The sequence below is a fragment of the Anomaloglossus baeobatrachus genome, chromosome 8 (assembly GCF_048569485.1).
Source record: "Anomaloglossus baeobatrachus isolate aAnoBae1 chromosome 8, aAnoBae1.hap1, whole genome shotgun sequence".
Taxonomy (NCBI): domain Eukaryota; kingdom Metazoa; phylum Chordata; class Amphibia; order Anura; family Aromobatidae; genus Anomaloglossus; species Anomaloglossus baeobatrachus.
This window is the reverse complement of record NC_134360.1, coordinates 125834742-125846498: the sequence shown is the minus strand read 5'-3', so window position 1 is coordinate 125846498 and position 11757 is coordinate 125834742. Positions and strand designations below refer to the sequence as shown.

The 11757-nt window shown below is 45.4% G+C and overlaps 1 protein-coding gene across 2 annotated transcripts in view; it reads left to right on the top strand.

The window, feature by feature from the left end:
• The first annotated feature begins 907 nt into the window (after nucleotides 1-907).
• Nucleotides 908-11757, top strand: part of ATF6 (activating transcription factor 6) — a 196673-nt gene continuing 185823 nt past the window's right edge. For both annotated transcript variants that reach the window (XM_075321985.1, XM_075321984.1), the window contains exon 1: nucleotides 908-1093. In XM_075321985.1, the coding sequence (XP_075178100.1) occupies nucleotides 1000-1093 (94 nt within the window). In that variant the 5' untranslated portion in view covers nucleotides 908-999. The remainder of the gene's footprint in view (nucleotides 1094-11757) is intronic.

Here is an 11757-nt window from a genome sequence, read left to right as displayed (position 1 = left end):
CCTTTGTGTTCAGTATGTACAGTATGTGTGTACAATGTGTGTATGTATGTGTGTCCTTTGTGTTCAGTATGTACAGTATGTGTGTACAATGTGTGTATGTATGTGTGTCCTTTGTGTTCAGTATGTACAGTGTGTGTGTACAATGTGTGTATGTATGTGTGTACAATGTGTTCAGTATGTACAGTATGTGTGTACAATGTGTGTATGTATGTGTGTCCTTTGTGTTCAGTATGTACAGTGTGTGTGTACAATGTGTGTATGTGTGTCCTTTGTGTTCAGTATGTACAGTGTGTGTGTGTCCTTTGTGTTCAGTATGTACAGTGTGTGTGTGTCCTTTGTGTTCAGTGTGTACAGTGTGTGTGTGTGTGTTGCACATATAGTGACAGGCAGTACAGTAATTGCAACTCGCCTTTATTTTCCGGAATTATAATCTTTTGTAGGAGCGACACATATCAGAGCACTGACTAATGTAGAAAGGACATGTACAAAAAACACCACATAAAAGAGGAGCGAGGGCCCTGTCCAGAAGAGCTGACAATCTGAGGAAACGGAAACAATAATGCTAAAAACTGTTTTTACTGCTTCACTAGATACATACAAGGGTGTAGAATGAGGTTCCCAATGTACAGGGGAGGTTCTGTATCATCACAAGGTGTAGCAGAGGGTTTTTTTTAAAAAAAGAGCCGTTTTTTGAGCCGAAAGAGCCGATTCTTTTTGGTGAGCCGAGCCGAATGAGCCGGCTCATCAAAAAGAGCCGGACTGCCCATCACTATATAACGCTGTGTGTGCTCCTGCTGTGTACTAGGGGATGTATTATTTATTGACCGGCCAATCAGAGCAGAGCAGTCCCCAGGCCGCGCCCACCCATGTGATATTGATCCTTTGGAGCATGCGCAATCGATTGGTTCTTGTTGTCTGACCTAGTGCGGCATCCGTAGGTCGTCACTCATGTTTAGACAGACGTGTATTTTGTAGTAACCAGTGCGGAAATAAGGCGACATGACAACCGAGGTACAGAGCAGGATGTTCAGCGGAGTGCAGGGCCCCGGGCCAGGCGGGGGCGACGGCTCGTCTCTGGACGGTCTAGACTGGGGTAAGCTGTGCAGTCATTGGTGGTAGGAGGGCGGCCATGAGAGGCAGGAGGACCTGGTGTCTGTGTGTCCTTTATGTGCGCATACGGTGTCCTGAATGTTACATCAGCAGATCACCTGTTCTCAATGACGTCATGGTCACAGCTGAATGTACAGGGCCCCTCACAGGCCTGGCTGGGGCACGCACTGCACCACAGCTAGTCCTGCTGTAACCAGTACTGATGAGTGGGCACTACTATGCTCAGTACAATTAGTGAGTGATGAGTGGGCACTACTATACTCGGTACGATTAGTGATGAGTGGGCACTACTATGCTCAGTACTCGGTAGGATTAGTGATGAGTGGGCACTACTATGCTCAGTAGGATTAGTGATGAGTGGGCACTACTATACTCGGTAGGATTAGTGATGAGTGGGCACTACTATACTCGGTAGGATTAGTGATGAGTGGGCACTACTATACTCGGTAGGATTAGTGATGAGTGGGCACTACTATACTCGGTAGGATTAGTGATGAGTGGGCACTACTATACTCGGTAGGATTAGTGATGAGTGGGCACTACTATGCTTGGTAGGATTAGTGATGAGTGGGCACTACTACAGTCATGGCCAAAAGTTTTGAAAATGACACCAAAATGATATTTTCACATGATCTGTTGCCCTCTGGTTTTTAATTGTTTGTCTGATGTTTACATCACATACAGAAATATAATTGCAATAATATTATGAGTACCAAAAGGTTATATTGACAGTTAGAATGAGTTAATGCAGCAAGTCAATATTTGCAGTGTTGACCCTTCTTCTTCAGGACCTCTGCAATTCTCCCTGGCATGCTCTCAATCAACTTCTGGACCAAATCCTGACTGATAGCTGTCCATTCTTGCATAAGCAATGCTTACATTTTGCCTGAATTTGTTGGTTTTTAAATACACACACAAGATAAATACACACACAAGATAAATACACACACAAGATAAATACACACACAAGATAAATATGTAATCTACTGTATATTACATAGTGTATTACATATTTACAATTTATTACAGTTTTTTGTGTTCTAGAGTTGTATTCCAATAAATATATTTTATGTTCTATCCAAGTATATTGATTATTGTATCAGAAAAATTATTAAATGTCTGATGTTCACATACACATGTTCATGTACTACAATACATTTTTCACCTAACTATAAGCAATATATGTAGGAGTCGGTGCAAGAGAAATTGAGGAGTCTGAGTCAAAGGTTTGGCTTACCGACTCCACAGCCCTGGAGATAACCATGGTTAACTGAAGAGAAACAATGATACCAAGCACCAGCCTCCTTTTAAAGTGTCCAGTGGTGTCATTCTTACTTACTCATGACTGATTGATCGCCAGCCCTGTCCTCATCAACACCCACACCTGTGTTAATGGAACAATCACTAAAACAATGGTAGCTGCTTCTTTTAAGGCAGGAATGCAATGATGTTGAAATGTGTTTTGGGGGTTGAAGTTCATTTTCTTAGCCAATATTGACTTTGCAAGTAATTGCTGTTAAGCTGATCACTCTTTATGACATTCTGGAGTATATGCAAATTGCCATTAGAAAAACTTAAGCAGTAGACTTTGTAAAAATTAATATTTGTAGCATTCTCAAAACTTTTGGCCATGACTGTATGCTCGGTATGATTAGTGATGAGTGGGCACTACTATGCTCGGTATGATTGAATGAATGGGCAGGGGGGAAGCTTGGCTGGACCATATGACAAGCTTTTCTCCCCCCCCCATTCACCTTTTGTGCCTCCCCTATTTCCTCATAGACTGTAAGCTTACGAGCAGGGCCCTCACTCCTCTTGGTATCTTAATTTTGTTATTTTGTATTGTCTCATTGTCTGTACATGTCCCCTCTGAATTGTAAAGCGCTGCGGAATATGTTGGCGCTATAGAAATAAAACTTATTATTATTATGATTAGTGATGAGTGGGCACTACTATACTTGGTACGATTAGTGATGAGTGGGCACTACTATGCTCGGTAGGATTAGTGATGAGTGGGCACTACTATGCTCAGTACTCGGTACGATTAGTGATGAGTGGGCACTACTATGCTCAATACTCGGTACGATTAGTGAGTGATGAGCGGGCACTACCATGCTCGGTACACAGAACAATACTTAGTGAGCGGGCACTACCATGCTTGGTATGAAAGGATCAGTCAGATGTTTGTGAACCGAGTATAATGGATGATAAAGGGGAACTCGACCATGTTTCCAGACGATCTTGTTACGATTACCGAGCATGGTAGTGCTCACTCATCACTAGTTGGCGGTATGGGTGAGGTGGCCCGCTGCTCCAGGTTGTTTATCTTTCTCCCATACCCAGGGGCACTCGCTCTTCAGAATTTCCTGTGCTGTCTGGAAGAGATGTACCTGGCAACATCTTAGGCTACTTTCACACATCCGGATTTTGCTCTGTGGCACAATACGGCGCTCTGCAGAAAAAACGCAACCGTTTTTTTTTGCCGCCGGTTGCGTTTTTTTTTTGCATAGACTTACATTAGTGCCGTATTGTGCCGCATGGGCTTGCGTTCTGTCCGGTTTTTGCCGCATGCGGCAGATTTAGCCAATGTCGCGGCCAGATGGAACGTTCCCTGCAACATTTTTTGCTCCGGCAAAAAAAAACGCATTGCACCGCATCCGGCCGCTGCGGCGCATTTTCAATGCATGCCTATGGACGCCGGATGCGGCACGATGTGGAAAAAAACGCATCCGGCCGCCGCATGAGGTTTTTTTCCACTGCGCATGCTCAGTAGCGTGCCGCAACCGGAAAAAACTGGACCGGCCGAATGTAAAAACTTATGCAAAGGATGCGGTGTTTTCGCCGCCTCCGTTGCATAGGTTTCACAGCCGGATTGAGCCGCACTGCTCAAACCGGATGTGTGAAAGTAGCCTTATATCAGAGAGAACAGTGCGATCAACCATCAAACATGAGCGATCAACATCTCGCCCAACCATCAGTCATCCGGCGCCTCCACACACATTAGACTGTCAGCCACCGTGTGTATCAGCAGGTCCAGATGACATTAGTCTAATGTGTATGGGGCCTTAAGATGTGACGTGTGATTGTAGATATTATTATATCAGAGAGAGTCCCATCAGCGACTGCTCGGCCGTCAGGGATTCATCAGGGATTTTCATGTATGAAAATATAAATACATCATTTGCCAAGCTTCTATACAATAGGCCGGGTTCAGACGACCGTATTGAAATTTGGCAGTCGTTACTGCAGATTTTGATGTGACTGGCTCTGTGTGCAGCTCTGAGCTCGTTCACAATACAGACCGGTGCTGCACTAAGTGAGTATATTATTCTGCTGTATAAAAAAGACCAAAGTAGTGCATGCTGTCATCTGCCTGTCTGCGCGATGGCACCCTGGCTATTATTGGTCCTTGTGCTTTTCCTGTGTCATCTCTTACTTTAGCATACAAATCAGAGTGAAGAGGGGGTTAATGCCGCGCATCAGCCAAACTGAAGATGTAGCACGTTGATGTTATAAACGTATTCTTTTATTCCATCGGTCTACGCGTTTCGAGGATATACCTCTTCTTCAGGACCAGTGCATCAACATAGTCATGTTGATGCACTGGTCCTGAAGAAGAGGTATATCCTCGAAACGCGTAGACCAATGGAATAGAAGAATACGTTTATAACATCAACGTGCTACATCTTCATTTTGGCTGATGCGCGGCATTAACCCCCTCTTCACTCTGATTTGTATGCACATCCACGTGGGGCTGCAGCAGACGCCATCATCCTATGCTCTATCAGTGGTTGTGACTATCACAACCTTTTCAGGTGAGTGGATTTTTCCTGATCTACCTCAAGGCCCCGTCACACTAAGCAACATCGCTAGCAACATCGCTGCTAACGAACAACTTTTGTGACGTTGCTAGCGATGTTGCTGTGTGTGACATCCAGCAACAACCTGGCCCCTGCTGTGAGGTCGTTGGTTGTTGCTGAATGTCCTGGGCCATTTTTTAGTTGTTGCTGTCCCGCTGTGAAGCACAGATCGCTGTGTGTGACAGCGAGACAGCAACAACTAAATGTGCAGGCAGCAGGAGCCGGCTTCTGCGGAGGCTGGTAACCACAGTAAACATCGGGTAACCAAGAAGCCCTGTCCTTGGTTACCCGATATTTACCTTCGATACCAGCCTCCGCCGCTCTCACTGTCAGTGCCGGCTCCTGCTCTGTGCACATGTAGCTGCAGGACACATCGGGTTAATTAACCCGATGTGTGCTGTAACTAGGAGAGCAGGGAGCCAGCGCTAAGCGGTGTGCGCTGCTCCCTGCTCTGTGCACATGTAGCTGCAGGACACATCGGGTTAATTAACCCGATGTGTGCTGTAACTAGGAGAGCAGGGAGCCAGCGCTAAGCGGTGTGCGCTGCTCCCTGCTCTGTGCACATGTAGCTGCAGTACACATCGGGTAATTAACCCGATGTGTGCTGTAACTAGGAGAGCAGGGAGCCAGCGCTCAGTGTGCGCTGCTCCCTGCTCTCTGCACGTGTAGCTCCGTGCGCTGGTAACCAAGGTAAATATCGGGTTGGTTACCCGATATTTACCTTAGTTACCAAGCGCAGCATCTTCCACGCGGCGCTGGGGGCTTGTCACTGGTTGCTGGTGAGCTCACCAGCAACTCGTGTAGCGACGCTCCAGCGATCCCTGCCAGGTCAGGTTGCTGGTGGGATCGCTGGAGCGTCGCAGTGTGACATCTCACCAGCAACCTCCTAGCAACTTACCAGCGATCCCTATCGTTGTTGGGATCGCTGGTAAGTTGCTTAGTGTGACTGGACCTTCACTGATCTGTTGGTATTACACTATCAGCGCTCTTTATTTTTCAGCTTATCTCTTACTTTAGGGTAGAGTCACACTTGCTGTGTTGCTGTGATATTGTAAGTTGTGTATCATTTTGTGTAGTTTCATATTTTCGTAGCCTTGCTACATTCATTCTATGTATCTCTTGTCTTGTCTGCAGGTTAAATAGCTCAGCTCAGTTACCATTTGCTTGCCTTTTGTCTAAATTGTCCTGTTTGCAGGTTAATCACCCCATGCCGAGCTTTTGTTCCTAAGTCTGAGGGAGGGGGCCTGAAATCCACCCAACCTCTTTGTTTACCTGGGATTATTCAGTCAGGCTGGGAAGGACAAAATACAAGCAGGAAGATTCACCCTCTGGGGGAGAAGCTGCGGCTACAGGCAGCTCCCCAGAGAGCCGTTGAGAAACCCTGATTTCCCTGGAAAAAAACTGCTGGAGGATTGTGACTGATACCCGGGACACTTAAGCTTTTACTGAACTATTTTACCATCTGTGTGGTGGATTATTTGATAGACCTCCTGACTTGCTTGGAATAAATGTTCTTTAGATTGTTCAATCATCTCTCGCTTTGTTGATTGTGTAATATGGGAGAAGGACCCCATGACACATGAAATCGATCCAAGTGGTAATCCATATGCAATGCGAGTCTTCATTTTTTTTTTTTTATATGGGATCCGTAAGCAATGCATATATGATGCGATTTTCCTGCAATTTTGTGATATAAATGTGTTTTTCTCACATAGCACACTGATGTATGATGATTGATCCATGTGTAATCTGTTTTTTTTCTTGCACTCATAGACTTGCATTGGTGAGTCTCACTTGCAATGCCAGCATGCTGCGATATTTTTTTTTTTTTTCTTTCTCCCCTCAGTCCGGTTGGAGCTGAGAATAAAAACGCAGAACTGAGCTACGTCATTGATTAACATTGGTTCGAGGCCAATGCGAGATTTTGTAGCATTGCACTTGTGCGAGTCATACACCAGTGTGATGCCAGCCTTATACAGAGAAACAAGGACGAGCCTTCTGACAGGTTTGACCACATTTCTGAGTATTGGAGAGTTCTTCTCTCGAGGCCGTGATCCCCATGGCCCGGCACAGCTACTCCCCATTACCAGTGACCGCAGGGTCTGCTGCGCTGTATAGAGGATCCAATAAGGCACATTGGAATATTTTATATATAAAAAAAAAAACTTTTTTTTTTTTTTACCAAATAGATGTAAATGAATCCATTCACAAGTATGAACAGTCAGGATGGTTGTATACTGGTTGGGTGCATGTAAATGATTGCTTTAGTAGTAAACACTAGTTAAAGGGGTTGTCTCCTATCTTACACGTTACTTACAAGCCTCAGAGGGGTGCACAGCTCCTCTGCACTCAGTGCTGTATTCCTCTGCCAGTCGCCTTCATCCGCATCCAGCGGGTGGCATCACTTCACTGCAGTCAGTTCACGTTTTGGCTGAACACGAAATGTGATGGCTACATCAGTGGCGTGACATCCCCCGACGGATGATGATTTCAGGGAACCGGTTGGCTAATACAATCCTGATTGTGGAGGAGTGTGGTGCCAGTACCGGAGGGGAGTGGTTGTGTTTTCATGAACTACCTTATTTTTCGTATTACGGTATAAGACGCACTTTTCCTCCCAAAAATTTGGGAGGAAAATGAGGGATGCGTCTTAAAATCCGAATATAGCTTACCGGGGAGCTGTCTGTGTGGGCAGCCGGGTGCCTGTGGCTGCGTGCGGGCGGCCGGGTGCCTCTGGCTGCGTGCGGCCGGCCGGGTGCCTGTCGGTGCCGGCTGCTTCTGTGCGTGTGGGCGGGCAGCCTGCTCGCTGTCGCTCTGCATACGTGCTTCGGGCAGGGGGGTGTGTGGCAGGTGTCCTAGTGTGTCCGTGGTCCCAGTTTCAAAAGATGGCGCCAGGAGTCAGCGCGTACACAGATGGAGCTCTTGGATGAGAGCTCCATCTGCGCATGCGCTGCTCCAGGCGCCATCATTTGAACCGGGACCGCGGACACACTGAGACTTTCACTGCACCACCACTCACCCGCCGCCATGCTTGCCGCCATGGACACTGCTGTGCCTGCCGCTACTGCTGCCTGCCACCATGGATGCCGCCGCGCCTGCTGCCACTGACCGCCACCATGGACCCGCCGCGGCTGACGCTACTGACCCGCCGCGGCTGACGCTACTGACCCGCCGCGGCTGACGCTACTGACCCGCCGCGGCTGACGCTACTGACCCGCCGCGGCTGACGCTACTGACCCGCCGCGGCTGACGCTACTGACCCGCCGCGGCTGACGCTACTGACCCGCCGCGGCTGACGCTACTGACCCGCCGCGGCTGCCAGCACACCCTCTGCCTCCTGTGACCCCGCTTCACCACTACTGCTGCTCCCCTCCAGTAAGACAACACCGGATTATAAGACGGACCCCATTTTTATTTTTTTTACCTCTAAATTTTGAGGTGCGTCTTATAATCCGATGCGTCTTATAAAACGGAAAATACGGTATTTCTTTCCTAACCCTGTTTTATTAAAGGCTTTGTCCAGTGAGAAGATATTGGTGACTGATCCCATTTGCTGCAGAGCAGTAACATATACACATTGAATGGAGGGCCTTTTCCAGCTCTGTCCCATGTAATTTCATCCAGTCTATGGCACAAATATGTAAAGTGTTTAGGTGCCAGGAGCTGACCCTCCACCCATCTAGTAATGAGGTCCTATCCTCGGTTGGGTCAGCAGTAACCTCTGACTGGACAATCTCTTTAAGATTATATTTGGGGCAAGCCCTTATCATTGCGAGGAATGAATCTGGGGGAAGGTGCGAGGGGCTGAGCTTGTGTAATGGCCATTAAACAGGTGTCTCTTTCCTGTAGTTCACTGACTATATATAACCTCAATCTGCCGTATCCTGGTAATGATTACACAGTGCTACATATTGTCAGAAGTTGTTAGGTTCAGGTATGAAATCAGCCATTTCTTAATGATTTTGACCTCCTGAATTCAGATCTGACAATGAAAACTTTTAGTCGTCTTGTTTCTATAGCAGAGTTTTCCTTTTACTGCTACATATAATTAATAAATACAGTGGAACCTCGCCTAATGAGTAACCCAGTTAGCGAGTATTTCGCTTAACGAGCAAAGCTTGCTGTAAATTTGTAACTCAGTTTACGAGCAATGCTTTGCCGTTACCGCACACACTTCCGGTTCCGTACATCCACCGCGCTCTAACCCGCTCTTGCAGTCCACACAAACACACACAAGCACGCATAAACACGAACACACACATATTATGCTCACCTTACCCTCCGTTCCATTGCCGGCCTCATGGTTCTTGTAGTTCGCTGCTACAGGATGTGTATCCGGTAACCATCGCGACGAGGGAGGAACTTCCGCTGTCAGTCGCTACTCAAAGGCAGATTTGCAGATCCAGCAAACAGATTGTAACAACAAAGAGGGAACTAATGTAATGACCCTTCAGAAAGAAACAGAGCTCAAAAATCAGGATAAAAGCAATAATTTTTATGGAAAATATATTAAAACATATCAAAAGAGCTCAATGTATAAGGAAAAGTTTCCTTATATTGGAAAGTGTAATGTGCCTATGAGCTCTGATGCCACCTTGTGGCTATGTGCAATATGACTAGTGGAATTTCTACCTTTTTCAGCTGATATTAGATTTTTGATAGTGGTTTTTTTTTCCTGGATATATATATAGATTTTTGGATTATGTTTATGCTATCACAGTTTTTTACTATTTTGATATGGTTGTGATTTAGCACCTATATTTGTATTGTATTGTGATATACACATCATTTCTTGCCGTTTTCCTGGTTCCTCATTTTTCCGTTTACTGATTTTAATATGTTTTAATATATTTTCAATAAAAAAATATTGCTTTTATCCTGATTTTTTGGGCTCTATTTCTGAAGGGTCATTACATTAAGTCCCCTCTTTGTTGTTATAATTACATATTAATGCATAAAAGTTTCAGTACTTTGAAACATTATTTTGCAAATATAAAGATGCAGAATATTGTATTTTGCCAATTTTCTGGTATTTATTTTGAGGAAATTTAGCAAAAATACAAATAATGAATCCTGTGTAATCACTTTTGGGAATTATAGAGAGTTACAGAAATTGCACTGCAGAATGTGCTCCTCACTCAGGGACCACTTTTTGCTCGTCTCTTGTGCTTCTGCATTGGAACATCAGTTCTGCACCAGTAATCCGCAAGCATTGATGGATATCAGTTTCCTTGTTATCTTTTCTCCATAGCCGCAATATCTTGGTGAAATCTCTCACAGTGTTCATTGCTCACTGCTCTGGACTTTGGTGGAAAAAAAGTCTTGGTGCGAATTAAGAAATGAATCTTTCAGGACATGTTACAGCTAAGATCCTAATGATTTGAGATTTTCCACCAACGCTTCAGAGATATCTGCTATTGAGTTTCCCAAAAATTAGGTAACATTAGTGTGAATGTTACCCATGCAGCCTTTTCCTTGCCGTGCAACAATCGGAGAAACTCCTTATATTGAAGAAGCTTACGATTCTGAGAGACTCCTTTTATCGTTGCTCTCTCAACCTTGGAAATGCATCAATGAGATTTGTTAATGCTTTTTCATTTTATCCATTGCCTTTACAAGGTTTTCATTAGGCCAAACTAGAGACCAAGTAAGAGGACAACCACCTTTAAGTCACCGCAGAGGGGCCTAATTGTTAATCATAGTTCAGGCATCTCAACAGCTGTTTCACGTTGTCCTAGGTTTCTTTCATGTGGACCGCATAACCAACTGGCATGAAGGTAGCTCATTGCCAATATGCTGCAAGAAGGCTTTTAGGCTAGGTTCGCACACTGCGTTTTTTTGACGCTGCGTTTTTGTGCGTTTGTGGCCGCTACAAACGCACCTGCGTCGAAAAAAACGCGTCAAAAAACGCATGCGTTTTTACCACGATTTGGTGCGTTTTTGGCTGCGTTTTGCTGCGTTTTTGATCCCTGCGTTTTGCTGCGTTTTTTCAATGCATTGCTTGGGCGGAAAAAAGAATTGACATGTCCATTTTTTTTTTTTTCAAGCTCAAAAACGCAGCTTAAAAAAAGTTGTGTGCGCACAGCAAAAATGAAAACTCAGACTTTGCTGGGGAAGCAAAGTCATGTAGTTTTGAGGCCAAAAACGCACCCGAAAAACGTGCAAAAACGCCGCGAAAAACGCATTGTGCGCACATAGCCTTAGGCTTGTTTTGGCTGAAGAGCTTCCATTTCTCTGGATTATGACTTATCTTCAGAGCTTCCATTAAACTGTTGATGTTGTTACACAAGATCGTCCTCCATGAAGAAGTATTGGATAAGATCTTTATCACGGTTGCAGAACAAACAAATCCGAACATTCCCCGCTAGGAGATTCCCCTGTAGCCTGGAACCTAAGAGATCAGCCTTATTGGGCAGATCCAAATCTCTAACAAGATCGTTCAGTTCACTTTATGTTCTCAGGTGTGGTTCAGTAGAGGTTCCTGAGCCGTGAGAGCAAGATGCTTTGTAACACCAAACGCCCTCGTCTTCCTCACTTGACTTAGGCTAGTTTCACACTTGCGTTGAACGGCATCTGTTGCATTGCGTTGTGTGACAGATGCAACAGATGTGTTGCATATAATGGCACAGCAGATGCAACGGATCGTACAAAACAACGGAATCAGCTTTTTTTTTTTTTTTTTTTTTTACAGTTTCACCGGCGGCAGACTATTGTGAACGATCAGCTAATCGCTCACAGCAGCCGGTTGCCGGGTGATCAGCTGATCGCTCACAGCAGCCGGTCGCCG